The sequence below is a fragment of the Pristiophorus japonicus genome, chromosome 9 (genome assembly GCF_044704955.1).
Source record: "Pristiophorus japonicus isolate sPriJap1 chromosome 9, sPriJap1.hap1, whole genome shotgun sequence".
In the NCBI taxonomy this organism is placed as follows: Eukaryota; Metazoa; Chordata; class Chondrichthyes; family Pristiophoridae; genus Pristiophorus; species Pristiophorus japonicus.
The window spans coordinates 222911311-222933258 of NC_091985.1; the positions used below are offsets into that span (position 1 = coordinate 222911311).

The 21948-nt window shown below is 46.8% G+C and overlaps 1 protein-coding gene across 6 annotated transcripts in view; it reads left to right on the forward strand.

Moving 5' to 3' along the window:
* The window catches only part of LOC139273772 (zinc finger protein 3-like), a 101350-nt gene that overhangs the window by 68476 nt on the left and 10926 nt on the right, over positions 1 to 21948 (forward strand). For 4 of the 6 annotated variants that reach the window (XM_070890845.1, XM_070890846.1, XM_070890847.1 and 1 more), the window contains 2 exons: positions 3847 to 3935; positions 10349 to 12413. In XM_070890845.1, coding sequence (XP_070746946.1) covers positions 10693 to 11367 — 675 coding nt within the window. In that variant the 5' untranslated portion in view covers positions 3847 to 3935; positions 10349 to 10692 and the 3' untranslated portion in view covers positions 11368 to 12413. Of the gene's footprint in view, positions 1 to 818; positions 878 to 3846; positions 3936 to 10348; positions 12414 to 21948 lie in introns of those variants that run through there. The other 2 variants (XM_070890849.1, XR_011595344.1) reach the window with 2 other exon arrangements.

Here is a 21948-nt window from a genome sequence, read left to right on the forward strand (position 1 = left end):
AATGTCCTCCTCCCGTTCCCATGAAACAGTCCCGTGGGGATGAATGTCCTTGTCCTATTCCTAATGTAACAGACCTGAGGGGCAGAATTGTGTCATCCTATTGCTTTCTAACTCCAATTGCTGAATGGCCCTCTCCAGTTCTTAATGTAATAGGCTCGAGGAGCTGAATGGCCTTCTCCAGTTCCAAATGTAATAGGCTCAAGGAGCTGAATGACCCTCTCCAGTTCCAAATGTAATAAGCTCAAGGAGCTGAATGGCCCTCTCCAGTTCCAAATGTAATAGGCTCGAGGAGCTGAATGGCCTCCTCCTGTTCCTATATAACATTCTCGAAGGGTTGACTGGCTTTCTCCTGCTCCCATGTCACAGGGCCAAAGGGCTGAATGGCCTGCTTATGATCCTAATTTAACATGCTTGAGAGGCTGAATGTCCTCCTCCAGTTCCTATATAACATGCAGGAGGGGCTGAAAGGCCTCCTTCAATTCCACTGTAACAGACTCGAGGGACTGAATGGCCTCCTCCTGTTCCTTATGTAACAGGCTCGAAGGGATGATTTGCCTCCAAGTTCCATGTGCTGAAAGGCCTCCTCAAGTTCCCAGATCCAAGGACTGTTCTTCCCCGTTGTTTTGGAAATAGCATCGGGCAGTAAACAGGAGCTCAATGTTTCTTGCCCACCAGCTCTCTGATCAGGCTCCTCGCACTGATTATGTTTTCTCATCTCACTCAAACATCCCCAAATGTTGCTTTCTTTTCCATCACCTCTCGAGTTATTAGCCAAGTTTTCATCGAGCAAATCGTGATCTCACCAGTAACAGCACTTTGCCGACGGTTATCCACGAGGCTGCTTCTGACATTTTCTTCTGCGTAAATGTTAACCACCGTAAGTAACTGAAAAGCTTCATTTCTATACCAACAACAAACACTTGCATTTATGACAGATACAGAATAATTCTCACATTCACTCACTGTACCCCTGACTGACAGATGCAGAATGAATCCCACACTCACTCACTGTACCACAGACTGACAGATACAGAGTTAATCCCACACTCACTCACTGTACCAGAGACTGACAGATACAGAGTGAATCCCACACTCACTCACTGTACCAGAGACTGACAGATACAGAGTGAATCCCACACTCACTCACTGTACCAGAGACTGACAGATACAGAGTGAATCCCACACTCACTCACTGTACCACAGACTGTCACATACAGAGTGAATCCCACACTCATTCACTGTACCACTCACTGACAGATACAGAATTAATCCCACACTCGCTCACTGTACCACAGACTGATAGATACAGAATGAATACCACACTTACACACTGTACCACTGACAGTTATGGTTTATATAATGTACTAATAGCTAGTCTCTACTCCAAATATTTCTGAATCGCATTTGTCCAATATAATGAAAAACTTTTGTCTGTTGGGTTCATCTCTGATCTGTAAATTTCATAGATATAGGATAAAACACACTCTCACATACCAGAAACTGACAGATACAGAATAAAACTAACACACAGATACAAAAACTGACAGGTGCAGAATAAATCCCACACTCACATACCAGAAACCGGCAGGTATAGAGGAAACACACACTCACACACCCCAGAATGAGAGATGCAGAATGAATCCCACATTCACATTGCACAAACTGACATATAAAGGTAAAAATTCACACACAGATACCAGAAACTGACACCCCACACTTCTGCCACAAACTGACAGGTACAGAAAAAAACACAATGAATCTCAGAAACTGACAGGTACATATTAATTCCTACACTCACACAGCAGTAACTGACAAGTACAGAATAAAACCCACATTCACATAGCAGAAACTGACAGGTACAGAATGCAATCCACACTTAGATACCAGAAAGTGACCGCTACAGATTAAAACCACAGTCACTCATCAGAAAATGACAGGTATCGATTAAACCCCATACTCCCATACCGGAATCTGACAGGTACAGAATAAAATCCATACTCCAATCTGAAAAACTGATGGATACTGGTCAATATCCACACTCAGATACCAGAAGCTGACGATACAGGTTAAAGTACACACACTCATATCAGAAACTGACAGGTACATGATAAAACACACACAGACATAACCGAAACTGACCGATACAGATAAAGACCACACTCATCAGAAACTGATAGATATAGAATAAAACGCACACTCACACATATCAGAAACTGATAGGTACACAATAAAACCCACACTCACATATAAGAAATTGACAGGTAGACAACAAAACCCAAACTCACATCTCAAAATTTGACAGGTACACAATAAATCCCAACTCACATAGCAGAGACTGACAGGTACAGAATAAATCTCACATTCACTTCACAACAACTGACAGGTACAGAATAAAACACACACTCAGATACCAGAAACAAAGAGGTACAGTATAAATCCCACATTCACATCGCAGAAATGGACGGGTACAGTATGAAACCCACACCCATGTATCTGAGCAATAATATGCAAGTAAAACCCATACACGCCTGTCAGAAACTGACAGGGAAACACATGCCAGAGGCTGACGGAATGAGTAAAACAGTTTAGGCACTCGTACTCCAGTGTCAGGCTCACACAATCATTTTTTCAGTAATTCGGATGATAACTAACATGCTCGCAATGTGGCCCATTTAATTAGTGATAAAAGCAACTTGTGAAATAATCCCATTTTTGCTAATTTAATTTGTGACAAAAAGATGGTCTGAACATGTGCTAAATACACGCTGCTCCTCCCCTCCCCACAGTGTTTAAACCAACGGGAAGGGCTCATGTGAGCTCCCCTCCCCCAGCTCTGTCAGCGGCTGCCGTTTCCTCTGTGCTGGGCTGATGATCGTTGAACACATCAGGGAGCAGAAATATCCCAGGCCCGAGTAAGGGAGCAAACAGCAGCCTCCTTACAGCAGCTCATCGCATTGGGACTGTGTCCGCAGATGGGCTTTGAGTCGGGGTAAGTTCAGCGGCAGTCGGGGGCTGTCTGTAAGAGGCAGAGTGGAGCAGGAAGTCGTTCCAGAACATGGAGTGAGTGGGGGAAGGGAGAGGCCATTCTCTGGCTGTGTGTGTTCCGTGTAAGGTAACAGAGAAAGTAAATCACCTCGCTCTTTCAAATCATTGCTGCTTTCTTTCCCCAAATCAGTAGTGAATGTTCCTGATTCAGTTCCAATCTCAGTGTTTGTTGTTCTTGGACATTAAACAGTGTAAACACAGCCTGGATGTGAGGAGTGTCACAAAGTGCATCTACTGCAGATACCAAAAGAGGAATGTGATAGGAGACATTTCAAAAATGGGTTATTTTGTTTCGGTGCGTTGAATTCTCCAGAACCATGTTGCTGGTGATCGAGAGATACATTGTCGCTCCCTCAGATACATCAGCATCTGGTAACTGTGACATTCTGTTAATGACACAGGCCCTCAGCTCGGTTTCAATAGACTGAGAACAATTGTTGTACAGCCCAGGTACCTGTGGTTATATTCCAGGAAGCGATTCAGAATTGTACAGGTAGTCCCATGGGAGTGGGAGATATAAACCTGGACTGTGCCAATCGGGTGTCCCATTCATGGACCAGTGCTGGTTTTGGGTTGTGTCTGGATGCTGATAACTTTCTATAGAACTGTCCTACACACCGGGTGTGGAAAATCTGAGTGTCGCTGTACTGCAGTGAGGTCAGACAAGGACTCTGTTTGTATCACGGTTTCCACTCTCCAGATACTTTCCTTTATTATGCACAAACACATGAATTATAAATTTATTCTCTCCATTGCCTGTCCATATCATAACTAATAGTGTTCTCCTATTATTATTCTCAGAGCAAAATACTTCACCAAGCCAGAATAAATTTGATCTTTCCTCAACCCGGAACACAAGAAACAGTGCAGGCAGCTCCTTCTCACACACAGTAAGTACATTATCACTCAGAGCGCAGAGACACAGAACTGACCGCAATCATATTGCCACAGATAGCAGAAGCTGTCAGTCCCACAGTGATCCAAATTCCCAGAGTTATGCTATGAATCCCACAGTCACTTGGAGCAGTACAATAATATGTTGTTCCAAAGTCCAATCATATTGCATTGAAAGGCAGATCCTTTACTCAGACACATGAACAGATATACACTGACACGGTGTCAATCCACACTGGTGTCTGTACACTGACTCTCAAACCCAACTGCTGTCATACAAGAGCAGAGAAACAGAGGTAATGGCCTGAACCAAACCTCCTCCTGAGACAGTCATCGGTAATCGCAAACTATCATCCGCCTACAGCAGGTGGAGAAGGAACCAAATCCAACAGTCACACAGAGCAAGAATAGCTCAGTACAAGAGACTGTCAATTACATAATCAATCCCACACTCACACATCACCAGTCGAACAGATACATAATCAATCCCACACTCACACACATCACCAGTCTAACAGATACATAATTAATCCCACACTCACACACATCACCAGTCTAACAGATACATAATCAATCCCACACTCTCACACATCACCAGTCTAACAGATACATAATCAATCCCACACATTCACACGTCAGCAGTCTAACAGATACATAATCAATCCCACACTCACACACATCACCAGTCTAACAGATACATAATCAATCCCACACTCATACACATCACCAGTCTAACAGATACATAATCAATCCCACACTCGCACACATCACCAGTCTAACAGATACATAATCAATCCCACACTCGCACACATCACCAGTCTAACAGATACATAATCAATCCCACACTCACACACATCACCAGTCTAACAGATACATAATAAATCCCACACTCTCACACATCACCAATCTAACAGATACATAATCAATCCCACACTCTCACACATCACCAGTCTAACAGATACATAATCAATCTCTCACTCACACACATCACCAGTCTAACAGATACATAATCAATCCCACACTCTCAAACAGTAACAGAAACTGACAGCTACAGAATTAATCCCACACTCTCAAACAGTACCAGAGACTGGGATTAACATAATGATTCATACACTCAGACACATTGAATGACAGATTGAGAAAGAATCACAATCACCTCCAATACCTGAGATTGACTGACTGATTGAGAGTGAAACCCACACTCCCCTACCAGGCCCTTACAGCTACAGACAAATACTCACACTCACATACCAGGGACAGATAGTTAGAGAGTGAACTCCAGTCACTCACCAGAAACTGAGAGGTACAGAAAAAAAACACTTCTGCATTCCAGAGACCGATAGATACAGAGTAATACCCACACTCGCTTTCCAGAGACTGATAGATAAATACCCACACTCACATTCCAGAGACTGATAGATACAGAGTAATATCCACACTCACATTCCAGAAACTGATTGATACAGAGTAATACCCACACTCACATTCCAGAGACTGATAGATACAGAGTAATACCCACACTCACATTCCAGAGTCTGAGAGATAGAGTAATACCCACACTCACATTCCAGAGTCTGAGAGATAGAGTAATACCCACACTCACATTCCAGAGACTGATAGATAGAGTAATACCCACACTCACATTCCAGAGACTGATAGATACAGAGTAATACCCACACTCACATTCCAGAGACTGATAGATAGAGTAATACCCACACTCCCATTCCAGAGACCAATAGATACAGAGTAATACCCACACTCACATTCCAGAGAATGATAGATACAGCGTAATACCCACACTCACATTCCAGAGACTGATAGATAGAGTAATACCCACACTCACATTCCAGAGACTGATAGATACAGAGTAATACCCACACTCACATTCCAGAGTCTGAGAGATAGAGTAATACCCACACTCACATTCCAGAGACTGATAGATACAGAGTAATACCCACACTCACATTCCAGAGAATGATAGATACAGCGTAATACCCACACTCACATTCCAGAGACTGCTAGTTACAGAGTAATACCCACGCTCACATTCCAGAGACTGCTAGTTACAGAGTAATACCCACGCTCACATTCCAGAGACTGATAGATACAGAGTAATACCCACACTCTCATTCCAGAGACTGCTAGTTACAGAGTAATACCCACGCTCACATTCCAGAGACTGCTAGTTACAGAGTAATACCCACGCTCACATTCCAGAGACTGATAGATACAGAGTAATACCCACACTCACATTCCAGAGACTGATAGATACAGAGTAATACCCACACTCTCATTCTAGAGACTGCTAGTTACAGAGTAATTCCCATGCTCACATTCCAGAGACTGCTAGTTACAGAGTAATACCCACACTCACATTCCAGAGACTGATAGATACAGAGTAATACCCACACTCACATTCCAGAGACTGATAGATACAAAGTAATACCCACACTCACATTCCAGAGACTGATAGATACAGAGTAATACCCACACTCACATTCCAGAGACTGATAGATACAGAGTAATACCCACACTCACATTTCAGAGACTGATAGATACAAAGTAATACCCACACTCACATTCCAGAGACTGATAGATACAGAGTAATACCCACACTCACATTACAGAGACCGATAGATCGAGTAATACGGACACTCACATTCCAGAGACTGACAAATACAAATTAAAAACCACACTCCCATAACAGAAACCTACAGGTACTGATTAAAACCCTTACTCAAATATCAGAAACAGATAGCTACAGAATGAAACGCACACTCACTTCCCAGTGATGGACAGATACAGAATAAAACACCAGAGAGTGACAGATAGATAGTAAAATCAACACTGACCTGAAAGTGACTGACTGATTCAATGTCAAACCCACAATACCACAGCTGTACCAGACACTTAAAGGCACAGAATGAAATCAACATTCATATAATAGCAACTGACAGGTACAGAAAACATACACACATTAACATACCAGTGACAGACAGGTAGAATGTGGTAAACTCCACACTCACATAACAGAAACTGTGACCTATAGAATATAACCCCATTCATAACAGAAACAGACAGGTACAGATAAAAAGTGCCACATTCACACACAAGAGACTGACAGATACAGAGTGAAATCCACGTTCACCCACTTGAATAAAACACACATTCGCATAACAGCAACTGACAGGAGTAAAACCCACATACACATCCCAGAGACTGACAGCTGTAGAGTAAAATCCACGTTCTCATAAAAGTGACTGACAGATAAAGAATAAAACGCACACTCACATCCCAGAGAGTGAAAGATACAGACAAAAATACACATTTATGTTACTGAGATTGACACTTGCACATAATACCCAAACCCATATACCAGAAACTGACAGATACAGAGAAAAATTCACACTCAAATCCCAGAGACTGACAGATGGAGTAAAACCCACTCTCACATACCATAGACTGACAAATACAGAGTAAAATACACACTCACATACCATAGACTGATGGATACAGAATAAAACCCACACTCACATACCAGAAACTGACAGGTACAGATTAAAGCCCACATTCACATCAGAAAAACTGAAAGGTGCAGAATGAAGCCCCATTCAAATACCAGAAACAGACAGGTACAGACAGAAGCACACATTACCTGAAACTGACCGAGAGTAAAACCCACACTCACCTACCAGAGATTGAAATTTACCGATACAATCCACACATATACCAGAGACTGACAAGTATAGTGTGAAATCCAAACTCACACTCCGAAAACTGTTATATACAGAGTAAAATTCACACTCACATACCATAGTCTGAGAGATAGAGTAATACCCACACACAAATATCAGAAACAGACACAGGTAAAACCCACACTCACATATCAGAAAATGACAAGGACTGTGTTAATCCAACATTCACATACCAGAGAATGAAAGATACAGAATGAAACCCACACTCACTTACCAGTAATTGATAGGTACAGAGTGAAAACCTCCCTTCCATACCATAAACTTACATGTATAAAGGAAAAGCCACATTCGCTAACCAGAGACTGACAGATACAGAATAAATACTACACTCACTGGTGGGCGTAGTCTATAGGCCCCCTAATAGTAACTAAACTGTTGGATGGAGTATAAATCAAGAAATAATGGAGGCTTGTAAAAAAAGGAACCGGAATAATCATGGATAATTTTAATCTTCATATTGATTGAATAAATCAAATTGGCCAAGATAGCCTTGACGAAGAATTCAGAGTGTATCTGGGATAGTTTCCTTGACAGTACTTTGTGGAAACAACCAGGGAGCAAGCTATCTTAGATCTGGCACTATGTAATGAGAACATAAGAACATAAGAAATAGGAGCAGGAGTAGGCTACTTGGCCCCTCGAGCCTGCTCTGCCATTTAGTAAGCACATGTCTGATCTGATCATGGACTCAGCTCCACTTCCCTGCCCGCTCCTCATAACCCTTAATTCCCTTATCGCTCAAAAAATCGGTCTATCTCCGTCTTAATTATATTTAATGGCCCAGCCACCACAGCTCTCTGGGGCAGAGAATTCCACAGATTTACAACTACCTGAGAGAATAAATTCCTCCTCATCTCAGTTTTAAATGAGTGACCCCTAATTCTGAGACTATGTCCCCTAGTTCTAGTTTCCCCTATGAGTGGAAATATCCTCATTGCATCCACCTTGTCGAGCCCCCTCATTATTTTATATGTTTCAATAAGACCACCTCACATTCTTCTGAACTCCAATGAGTATTGGCCCAACCTACTCAACCTCTCATCATAAGTCATCCCCGGAATCAACCGAGTGAATCTTATCTTATCCAGTGCAAGTATATCCTTTCTTAAATAAGGAGACCAAAACTGCATGCAGTACTCCAGGTGTGGCCTCACCAATACCCTGTAAAGTTGTAGCAGGACTTCTCTGTTTTTATACTCCATCCCCCTTGCAATAAAGGCCAACATTCCATTTGCCTTCCTGATGACTTGCTGTACCCCATACTAACTTTTTGTGTTTCATGCACAAGGACCCCCAGATCCCTCTGTACTGCAGCACTTTGCAATTTTTCTCCATTTAAATAATAATTTGCTTTTTTATTTTTTCTGCCAAAGCGGACAACTTCACACTTTCCCACATTATACTTGGGACGGACTCCACTTGGAATGTGCTGGGGTTAGGGTCCTGGCGAACCGAATAACTAGGGCTGCAGAGAGAGCTTTAGTAATCAGTGGTGGGTAGGGTTCAGGTGAGCAGAAACCTAAAAGCTCAAAGAATAAGGTGAAGGCAATAGAGCAGGGTAGCATTGGGGGAAACAAAAACGGAACAGGAAGGGACAGAATCTATAAACATAAGCGTGTATCAGAAGCTGGGGCCATAGCAGGATAAAAACCATGCTAACTCAGCTTGACTGAATTATGCTTTTCCAAATGTCCTGCGACAAATGTTAGGTGAACTGGTCTTGTGACACTGTTGTGAAGTGCCTTGGGACATTGTACTACGTTAAAGGTGCTATATAAATCAAAGTTATTATTATAGGAAAGCTGCAGGTTTATGCGTCGCCACCGAGATTCATCGAGACGTAGAGCCCATGTGTGGCCATCTTTGCAAAAGAGCAAAGTATGGGCGGGGCTACAGGATCCCAGTGAACCCAGCCAGAGTCAGCACCTTCAGGGGAGGAGAGGGAGAGGAACCAGTGAGTGTAGAACTGAACCCAGCCAGAGTCAGCACCTTCAGGGGAGGGGAACCAGTGAGTGTAGAACTGGACCCAGCCAGAGTCAGCACCTTCAGGGGAGGAGAGGGAGGGGAACCAGTGAGTGTAGAACTGAACCCAGCCAGAGTCAGCACTTTCAGGGGAGGGGTACCAGTGAGTGTGGGACTGAACCCAGACAGAGTTGGTGGTGAAAACTGGGAGCAGAGGATACGCTGTCTTCAGACGTGCGATATGTTTGAATTTCAGCACAGGGAGGACGGAGAGTGCATAGGACAGTGATTTACAGCTTTGGAGGAAGAATAAGGGGTAAGCCATTTAGGACTGAGATGAGGAGAAACTTCTTCACTCAGAGAGTTGTTAACCTGTGGAATTCTCTATTGCAGAGAGTTGTTGATGCCAGTTCATTAGATATATTCAAGAGGGAGTTAGATATGGCTCTTAAGGCTAAAGGGATCAAGGGGTATGGAGAGAAAGCAGGAAAGGGGTACTGAGGTGAATGATCAGCCATGATCTTATTGAATGGTGGTGCAGGCTCGAAGAGCCGAATGGCCTACTCCTGCACCTATTTTCTATCTTTCTATGTAACAAGAGAGGAAAAAATGTTCCATGGAATCTAGAATTGTGTGTTCTGAATTTCTGCCCTGTACTTGCAGTAATGATTTTTGTAAACTCCTTTTCCAAGGTATTGGAAGGGGAGGATTTGCAGACGGGAAACTCAAACCAAACGGAATCACTCGATTCCTCCGGACCTGAATATCATCGGCCTTTGCATGTGGAAGGAGAAATGTTTGTCTGTTCTGTCTGTGGGAATAGATTTCAAACATCAGTGTGACTGGAAAAGCACCAAGACACACACACCCGAGTGAGAGTGTTCCAGTGCATTGACTGTGGAAAGAGCTTTAACCAGTTACACAGCCTGAAAAAACATTGCACCATTCACAGCGGGGAGAAACCGTACATGTGTTCTGTTTGTGGCAAGGCTTCAACTGATCATCCAACCTGGAGAGACACAAGGACACCTGCACCATGGAGAAACCATGGGAATGTGGGGACTGTGGGAAGAGATTCATTTCCCCGTCTGATCTGGAAATTCATCGACGCAGTCACACCGGGGAGAGGCCGTTCACCTGCTCTGATTGTGGGAAGGGATTCAGTCGGTTATCCCACCTTCTAACTCACCAGCGAATTCACACAGGGGAGAGACCGTTCACCTGCTCTGAATGTGGGAAAGGATTCACTGTGTCATCCCGCCTGCTGACACACCAACGAGTTCACACTGGGGAGAGACCGTTCATCTGCTCTGTATGTGGGAAGGGATTCACTATCTCATCCATCCTGCTGATACACCAGCGAGTTCACACTGAGGAGAAGCCGTTCACCTGCTCCGTTTGTGGGGAGCGATTTGCTTGGTCATCCCACCTGCTGGTGCATCAGCGAGTTCACGCTGCGGAGAGGCCGTTCATCTGCTCACTGTGTGGGAAGGGATTCACTCAGTCATCCCACCTGCTGACACACCAGCGCATTCACACTGGGGAGAGGCCATTCACCTGCACTGAGTGTGGGAAGGGATTCACTCAGTCATCCCACCTGCTGACACACCAGCGCATTCACACTGGGGAGAGACCGTTCACCTGCTCTGTATGTGCGAAGCGATTCACTCGATCATTCCACCTGCTGAGACACCAGCGAGTTCACAAGTGACTGCAGGGTTTGGCTACTACTGTTATCCCAGACTGAATCGTGTTCATTCTGACCGTTGGGGTTTCTTTCTGCTGATATTGATTACCCTATAACTGGGCTGGAGTTTAATATTCTGGATATTTGATCAATTAATCAATGGGAAATGGGTCAGATAAAAATAATACTAATTGTGTTTGCATCTCATCATCATAGGCAGTCCCTCGGAATCGAGGAGGACTTGCTTCCACTCCCAAAGTGAGTTCTTTGATGGCTGAACAGTCCAATATGAGAGCCACAGACCCTGTTACAGGTGGGACAGACATTCGTCGAGAGAAGGGTTCGGTGGGGCTGGTTTGCCACTGCCTGTGCTTGGCCTCTTCATGCTCTTTGCGTTGAGACTCAAAGAGCTCCACGACCTCCCGGATGTACTTTCTCCACCTCGGTGGTCTGCCGCCGGGGTCTCCCAGGTGTCAGTGGTGATGTCGCACTTTAACAACGAGGCTTTGAGGGTGTCCTTATAACGTTTCTGCTGTCCTCCTTTGGCTCGTTTACCATGAAGGAGCTCGGCATAAAGCATTTGCTTAGGGAGTCTCGTATCTGGCATGCGCACTATGTGGCCTGCCCAGCGAAGCTGATCGAGTGTGGTCAGTGCTTCAATACTGGGGATGTTAGCCTGGTCAAGGACACGGCTGTTGGTGCGCCTGTCCTCCCAGGGGATTTGCAGGATCTTGTGGAGACATTTATACTTCACTCTTTAAAGGGATTTCTTCAAGTACTGAAAGCTGCAACAAATTGAGCTAAACTTTGTTCAACAATTGATAAAATTAATGGAATCTGCAGTTTGGCTTTGAATTTCTTTGGGATGGCGCTGGACATGATGTGCCTTGAAATACCTCCTGTGTCCAGTAGATGACGCTGTCCCTCCAATTAACTCCGACTGAGAGGTGCGTGACTCAAGCAGGAGGAACGAGGGCAGCTCAGGTTAGACACTGCACCCCACAGGGACATCACACATTGCCCCCTCCCTGGGGCAGCTCAGGGTCAGACACTGCACCCCACAGGGACATCACACATTGCCCCCTCCCTGGGGCAGCTCAGGGTCAGACACTGCACCCCACAGGGACATCACACATTGCCCACTCCCTGGGGCAGCTCAGGGTCAGACACTGCACCCCACAGGGACATCACACATTGCCCCCTCCCTGGGGCAGCTCAGGGTCAGACACTGCACCCCACAGGGACATCACACACTGCCCCCCTCCCTGGGGCAGCTCAGGGTCATCACACATTGCCCCCTCCCTGGGGCAGCTCAGGGTCAGACACTGAACACACTGCACCCCACAGGGACATCACTCACTGCCCCCCTCCCTGGGGCAGCTCAGGGTCAGACACTGAACACACTGCACCCCACAGGGACATCACTCACTGCCCCCCTCCCTGGGGCAGCTCAGGGTCAGACACTGAACACACTGCACCCCACAGGGACATCACACATTGCCCCCTCCCTGGGGCAGCTCAGGGTCAGACACTGAACACACTGCACCCCACAGGGACATCACTCACTGCCCCCCTCCCTGGGGCAGCTCAGGGTCAGACACTGCACCCCACAGGGACATCACACATTGCCCCCTCCCTGGGGCAGCTCAGGGTCAGACACTGCACCCCACAGGGACATCACACATTGCCCCCTCCCTGGGGCAGATCAGAGTCAGAACTTGGAGTGGGAAAGGGAGGATGCAGTTGTCGTGGACCATGTAGGGACTAATGCATAGGTAGGGCTAGGTTCTGCTGAAAGAGATGGAGGAGTTGGGGTTCAAATGAAAAAGCTGAACCGCAAAGGTAATAATCTCTGGATTGTTACTTGAACCCCACACCAATTGTTACAGGGAGAAGCAGATTCGAACATTAAATGCATGGTTCAAAGAGTGGTGTGGGAGGCAGGGGTTATGCTTTACAGACACTGGCACCAGCACTGGGCAAAGAGGGAGCTGTTCCCTTGCCATGGGTTTCACTTGAGCTGGGCAGGAACCAGTGTCCTGGCGAATTGAATAACTAAGGCAGTAAACAGGGTTTTAAACTATTGAAGGCGGGGTGGGGAGATCCAGGAAAGTACAGCACGGTTTAGATTCAGAGAAAAAGCAAAAGAGACATGTCAAGGATCTAAAGCAGAGTTTTGGATAATAATAAGCAGAGTGGGTCAGGAAGAGACAGAGAGAGTAACAAAGGTAATAGGGCATTACGGACTAAGGAGACATCAAGGAAAAATAGAAGAAAGTCAAAGCTAAAGGCACTATATTTTAATGGACAAAGAATTCTCAACAGAATAGATGAATTAGTAGAACAGATAGAAATTAATAGGTTTGATCTAATAGCCATTACGGAGATGTGGTTGCAAAGTGACCACGGTTGGGAACTAAATATTTCAGGATACATAACTTTTAGAAGAGATGGCAAAATAGAAAAGGAGAAGAGGAAGCCCTGATAGTAAAGGATGGGATAAAAACAGTAGAGGGAAAGGATCTTAGCTCAGAAAATCAAGAATCAGTTTGGGTGGAGCTAAGAAACAGCAAGGGGCAGAAAACATTGGTCGGAGTTGTTTGTCGGCCCCCAAACCGTAGTGGTAATGTAGGGCACAGTATAAATCAGGAAATTAGAGGTGCATGTAACAAAGGTAATACAATAATCATGGGGGACTTTAATCTGCATATAGACTGGGGAAACCAAATTTGCAGTAATAGTGTGGAGGACGAATTCATGAAAAGTATACAAGATGGTTTTCTAGATCAGTATGTTGAGGAACCAACTAGAGAACAGGTTATTTTAGATCTAGTATTGTTCAATAAGAAAGGGTTAATTAATAACGTTATAGTAAAGGGGCCCTTAGGGAAGAGTGACTATAATATGATAGAATTTTACATTAAGTTTGAAAGTGATTTAGTTAAATCTGAAACTTGGGTCTTAAATCTAAACAAAGGAAATTATGTAGGTATGAGGGGAGAGTTGGTTAAGGTAGATTGGGAAACTACATTAAAAGGTATGATGGTAGAAAAGCAATGGCTATCACTTGAAGAATTAATACATAATTTACAACAAACACACATTCCTTTTTGGCACAAAAATCCCACAAGAATAGTGGTCCAACCGTGGCCAACAAGAGAAGTTAAAGATAGTATTAGATGACAGAAAGATGCTTAGAATGTTGCCAAAAAGAGCAGTAAGCCTGAGGATTGGGAAGATTTTGGAATTCAGCAAAGGAGGACCAGGAAATTGTTAAGAAAGGGAAAATAGAATATGAAAGTAAACTAGTGAGAGACAAAATAACAGACTTCAAATGCTTCTATGGGTATGTAAAAAGGAAAAGTTTAGTAAAAGTAAATGTGTTTCCCCTACAGGAGACAGGAGAAATTATAATGTGAACAAGGAAATGGCAGAGAAATTAAATGCATATTTTATGTCTGTCTTCATGGAAAGTGGTGCAAAAAACTTGCTGGATCTACTGGAGAACCCAGGGTCTAGCGAGAATGAGGAACTGAAAGAAATTAATATTCATCAAAAAATGGTACTGGAAAAATTAATGGGACTGGAAGCCGATAAAATCCCTGGACCTGATAGCCTACATCCTAGGGTATTGAAAAGGGTAGCTATAGAACTAGTGGATGCATTGGTTGTCATCTTCCAAAATTCCAGAGTCTAGAATGGTTCCTGTGGTTTGGAAGATAGCAAATGTAACTGAGCTATTTAAGAAAGGAGGGAAGAGAGAAAGCGGGGAACTACAGAGCAGTTAACCTGACATCAGTAGTATGGAAAATGCTCGATTCTATTATTAACAACATGGTAACATGCACTTAGAGAATAATAAGATTGGGCAGAGTCAACAATTCGGTAGGCTGCAGCGATCTTCCAGAGAAACATGGAGAGCCTACTCAAGTCGGTACCAAGCACGGTGGTTTTTCAGGACGAAATATTGGTCATGGGTCAGGACACCGTCGAGCACCTACAAAACCTGGAGGAGGTCCTCCAGCGACTGGATCGCGTAGGGCTGCAGCTGAAGAGGTCAAAATGCATCTTCATGGCAACAGAAGTGCAGTTTTTGGGGAGAAAGATTGCGGCGGATGGCATTCGGCCCACATACGCCAAGACAGAGGCTATCAGAACATCACGGAGCTGCGGTCATTCCTGGGGCTCCTCAACTATTTTGGTAACTTCCTACCGGTGTTAAGCATCCTCTTAGACCCTCTACATGTGTTATTGCATAAAGGTGAGAATTGGATATGGGGAAAAAACAAGTAATTGCTTTTGAGAAAGCCAGAAACATTTTATGCTCCAACAAGCTGCTTGTACTGTATAACCCGTGTAAAAGACTTGTGCTAGCATGTGATGGGTCATCGTACGGAGTCGGGTGTGTATTACAACAAGCTAACGTTGCGGGCAAATTGCAAACAGTCGCATATGCCTCCAGGAGCTTGTCTAAGGACGGGAGGGCCTACAGCATGATTGAGAAAGAGGAATTAGCGTGTGTGTTCGAGGTAAAGAAAATGCATCAGTGGCAGTTTGGCCACAAATTTGAGCTGGAAACCAATCACAAGCCCCTCATTTCCCTGTTCGCTGAAATCAAGGAGATAAATACTAATGCCTCAGCCCACATACAAAGGTGGGCACTCACGCTATCAGCGTATAACTATACCATCCACCACAGGCCAGGCATCGAGAACTGTGCAGGTGTTCTCGGTTGGCTACCATTGTCCACCACGGGGGTGAAAATGGCGCAACCTGCAAACTTGTTGATGGTGGCGCAGCCCGCAGACTTGTTGATGGTCATGGAAGCGTTTGAAAATGATGAATCACCTGTCACATCCCGCCAGATTAGGACTTGGACCAGCCAAGATCCTCTGCTGTCCCTAGTAAAAAAAACTGTGTACTGCATGGGAGCTGGGCCAGCATCCCCGTTGAAATGCAAGAGCTAATCAAGCCATTCCAGCAACAAAAGGACAAGCTGCCCATTCAGGCAGACTGCCTGTTGTGGGGTAACCGCGTAGTGCTACCCAAAAAGGGCAGGGAGACGTTCATCTCGGATCTCCACAGCACACACCCGGGTATAGTAATGATGAAAGCGATAGCCAGATCCCACGTGTGGTGGCCCGGTATCGACTCTGACTTAGAGAACTGTGTATGGCAATGCCGCATGTGTACTCAGTTGAACAACGTGCCCAGAGAGGCACCACTAAGTTTGTGGTCCTGACCCTCCAGGCCATGGTCGAGGATCCATGTCGACTATGCGGGCCCGTTTCTCGGTAAAACGTTCCTGGTGGTGGTGGATGCTTTTTAAAATGGATTGAATGTGAAATAATGTCGGGAAGCACTGCCACCGCCGCCATTGAAAGCCTGAGGCCCATGTTTGCCATCCACAGCGGGCCATGTTTCACCAGTGCCGAATTTAAAGAATTCATGACCTGCAATGGGATCAAACATGTCACCTGGGCCCTGTTTAAACCAGCCTCCAATGGGCAGGCAGAGCGGGCAGTACAAACAATCAAACAGAGCCTTAAACGAGTCACAGAAGGCTTACTCCAAACCCGCCTGTCCCAAGTACTGCTCAGCTACCGCACGAGACCCCACTCGCTCACGGGGGTGCCCCCGGCTGAGCTACTCAAGAAAAGGATACTTAAAACCAGACTCTCGCTGGTTCACCCCAACCTGCATGATCAGGTAGAGAGCAGACGGCAGCAACTAAATGTAAAAGATGGTCACGCCATTGTGTCACGGGAAATTGATCTGAATGACCCTGTGTATGTGCTAAACTATGGACATGGTCCCAAGTGGATCGCGGGCACAGTGATAGCCAAAGAAGGGAGCAGGGTGTTTGTAGTCAACTTAGACAATGGATAAATTTGCAGAAAGCACCTGGACCAAACGAGGCTGCGGTTCACAGACTGCTCTGAACAGCCCACATCAGGCACCACCTTTTTCGAGCCCACAACACACACCCAAAGGATCAACGACACCACCCCGGACCAGGAAATTGAACCCATCATGCCCAACAGCCCAGCAAGGCCAGGCTCACCCAGCAGCCCTGCAGGGCCAACAACATGCCAGCCCAGCGAGGGCACAGCCAACACACCAGAACAGACATTTGTACCGAGGCGGTCCACCAGGGAAAGAAAGGCTCCCGACTGCCTCACCTTGTAAATAGTTTTCACTTTGACTTTGGGGAGGAGTGATGTTGTATATCTGTAAAGCATGCACTCCCATGTTCCGCCACCAGGGAGTGCATCCCCTGAAATCCCAAGGGATCCCAGCATCCCTTCGGAGCACTGTATATAAGCCGGCCCCTAAGGCCTGTTCCTCACTCTGGAGTGTCTTAATAAAGACTGAGGTCACTGTTACTTTAACCTCCCTGTGTGCAGTCTCATCTATGTTAGGAAATGTTTAAGTGCACATCGAAGTATTTTTTAAATGTGGTGAGTGTTCCTGCCTCTACCACCCTTTCAGGCAGTGAGTTCCAGAGCCCCACCACCCTCTGGACAAATCAATTTCCCCTCATATTTCCTCTAAATCTCATACCAATTACTTTAAATCTATGCCCCCTGGTTGTTGACCACCTCTGCCAAGGGAAACAGATCCTTCCTATCCACTCTATCCAGGCTCCAGATAATTTTATAAACCTCAATCAGGTCTCCCCTCAGCCTCCTCTGTTGCAAAGAAAACAGACCCAGCACCTCCAATATTTCCTCATAGCCAAAATTTTCCAGTCCAGGCAACATTCTTGTAAATCTTCTCCACATCCTTTCCAGTGCACTCACATCTTTCCTGTAATATGGGGCCCAAGTTTCGAGCTGGGCGCCTGTTTTTCGCGCCTAAAACGGCGCCTAAAAAAATCCCCGGTATTCTCCACCTACTTACAGGTCCTCTGGCCCTCGGCGCAGCCAGCATGAGCTGTGGGGGGGGCGGAGCCAGGTCCCGGCGCTGAAAACAGTGCCGGGACCTCTGCATTTGCACGCTACAGTCGGCACGCAAGTGCAGTAGCACCAGGCGCCGAACTGTGTGGGAGGGGCCCAAAGCACGCAGCCCCTAGCCCTGGCTGAATGGCCTCACTGGGGCTGCGTGAATGAGGCTCCTCCCACGGCCAGCTCCTGTTCCCCCCCCGACCAGACCCGACACCCACTCCCCCCCCGCCGACCAGACCCGACCCGACACCCGCTCCCCCCCCACCCCGCCGACCAGACCTGACCCGACACCCGCTCCCCGCCCCCCCGCCGACCAGGCACCCGATCCCCCCCGCCGATCAGACCCGACCCGACACCCGCTCCCCCCCCCCCCGCCCCGACCCGAGACCCGCTAACCCCCCCCCCCCACCCTGACCCGAGACCCGACACCCACTCCCCCTCGCCCCGACCGATCGTCCTATCACGAGAGATTAAGTGGATTCGGCCGATATTATCTAGAGCTCAGAAGTATGAGAGGTGATTTCATTGAAACATACAAAATTCTTACAGGGTTTGACAGGGTAAACAACATACAAAATGAACTTACAGTCCGCAAGTGTGACCGAGCTTCCAGTCGCCTGTCACTTTAATTCTCCACTCCACTCCCACTCTGACCTCTCCATCCTTGGTCTCCAGCAAAGCTCAACGCAAGCTCGAGGAACAGCACCTCATCTTTCGTTGAGGCACTTTACAGCCCTCTGGACTTAACATCGAGTTCAACAATTTCACAGTGTAACCGCTGCCAATTTTTGGCTCCCTCCCACCTCCCCCCGTGCCCCACCCCCCACCCAGCCAGAGCCTGTTTTGTTTCCTTTCTCCTTGTCGCTGATTGGATTTTTTGAGGAGGTAACCAAGAGGGTTGATGAGGGTAGTGCATACGATGTAGTACATATGGACTTTAGCAAGGCATTTAATAAGGTCCCACATGGTATACTGGTCATGAAGGTTAAAGTCCATGGGATCCAGGACAAAGAAGCAAGTTGGATCCAAAATTGGCCACCCCGGCCGACAAAGAGCCGCACAGCCCTTGGGCAGCAGCCCTAAAGGTTACATATAAACCTATGAACAATGACAGAAAGGCAAAGAGTACCCAGCCCAATCAGTACACCTCACACAACTGCGCTATCTCTTATACTGAAACATTCCACACTCCACCCCCAACCGGAGCCATGCGATCTCCTGGGAGAGGTGAAAACCAGATAAAAATCCAGGCCAATTTAGGGAAAAAAAATGAGAAAATTCCTCTCCGACCGATCCAGGCGATCGAAACTAGTCCAGATCATCACCCTGGCAGTATTCTATTCCCTGCAGTACTTACCATTATATCTGCACCATCCAACAAAAGGTCATCCAGTGTAATCCCAATTACCAGCTCTAGGTCCGTAACCCTGCAGGTTACTGCACTTTAAGTGCCTATCCAACCATCTCTTAAAAGTGGTGAGGGTTTCTGCATCCACCATTCTTCCAGGCAACGAGTTCCAGATCCCCACAACCCTCTGTGTAAAGAAGCCCCCTCTCAAATCCCCTCCTAAAGCTTCCACTAACCACCTTAAAACTTTACCCTCTCATTATAGACTCCTCCACCAATGGAAATAGGCCCTTACTATCCACTATGTCCAGGCCTCTCAATATTTTGTACACCTCAATGAGGTCTGCTCTCAATCTCCTCTGTTCCAATGAGAACAAACCAACCCAGCCTATCCAATCTGTCCTCATAACTAAGATTCTCCATTCTAGGCAGCATCCTAGTAAATCTCCTCTGCTCCCTCTCTAGTGCAATCACATCCTTCCTATAACACGGCAACCAGAACTGCACGCAATACTCCAGCTGTGGCCTAATCAAAGTATTATACAATTTAAACATAACCTCCCTGCTCTTATATTCTGTGCCTCGACCAATAAAGGCAAGTATTCCATATGCCTTCTTAACCACCTTATCCACCTGGCCTGCTACTTTCAGGGATCTGTGGACCAATGGTGGAGCTTTGGAGGCGCGGCCTATTCAGTTGGAGCTCTGCTGTAGTGAGAGAAGGAACTCCCTGCTGAAGCTCCTGTCTGGAAGGCCAGGAGTGAGCCCTGAGACCAGCCCAGGAAGAGGAGGAAAGGGCTGGCTTACTGCAGTTCAACATCCAGAGGGAGAGGAGGAGAGCAGAAAAATTTATCAACTTTATTACTGCTACAAAGAGTTGGAGAGAGGAGGAAAAGAGCAACAACCTGTATGAAAGGAGGGAGATTCTACAACATTCTACAGGTGGGTGTTGGTGCATTCCCCGAAAGACATTGTTTTATTGGTGGGGGGAGAAAAGAAGATTTTCTTCGAGGCCCGGAACATCGCGGGGGTGTGTGTGTGGAAGTGTGTGGGGGTCTTGCTTACAGCTAGGCCCCACACACCACTGAAGCACCCCTCCCCCATTGCCTAGCCTGGGATAGCTGGAGCTACCTGGCTGAAGATTTACTAATCACCCTATTAAACATCGTTGGGAGTGTGTGCCTGGGTGGCTCCAGCTGTCCCAGGTGAAGACATCTTCTCCTCCCACCCGAAAACCATCCCATAAGACTGTGCCTTGCTTTGTTTTTCCATCATCTAGGGAGTGCGCCCCAGAAAAACACCCACCCATCGCTGTGAGGGGAGACCTGCCCTCACAGCTTCCCTCTCTCTCTGTCACTCTCTCTGTCTCTCCCCTCTCTCTGAGAGCCCTTTCCTCCTTAATTGGAAAAACAATTAAGACAACTGAGCAGAGGGAGCAAAGCCCCTCCCCAATTGTCAACTAGGGGAGAGGTGTGCCTCATTGAGAGCTCCTCTGCTCAGAAATTCAAACAAGGCCAATTTAAGACCATTAAGGCCTGTGACTCTGGGGTGGGTGTAGCCCTTAAAGGGACCCCGTGATGGCAACTCCATCCACGCTGGTGGCAGGGCCAGCTAAGACTTATGCGCAGGCGGCGTCCACATCCACGGCGCCTCCTGCGCCTCCTGCTGCCCTGCCACCATTCAGACTAATTACTAAGAAACACAGGGTCAAGAGCTACACTCACCCCACAATGAGCATTGAGGAGTGCGTGCGGGCGATGGCTGGGGTAGTCGGCCCCTCGGCCATTGTCGCAGCCTCCAAGATGTCTGGGAAGGCTGTATTCTTCCTGGGGTCGGAGCAGGCGGTGTCCCTGGCCCTTGAAAAGGGGCTCACGGTGGGCGGGACATTCCTGCCGGTGGACCCTCTCGAGGCCACCGTGCAGAGGGTCATCATTTCAAACGTCCTGCCCTTTGTTCCCGCTGAGCTCCTCCTCCCTCACCTGCACCAACTGGGGGAGGTAAGGTTAGGGATCAACCCCATACCGCTCGGCCTCAGGGAGAACAGCCTGTGCCACATCTTCTCCTTCCACCGCCAGCTCTTTGTCCGGCTGGCGCGGGAGGAGACAACAGAGGGATCATTTAATGTGGTGCATGAGGGGACTGCCTACCGCATCTTCTGGACGTCAGACAGCGTGCGGTGCCATGCCTGTAGGGAGGTGGGGCACGTTCGCAAGAACTGCCCCGCCTCCAAGGCCGCCAAATCACCGAAGGCGGCCAAGGCTGGCGCCGCCGCCACCCCTCCCCCTAGTAGCGTCCGCGTGCCTGGAGCCG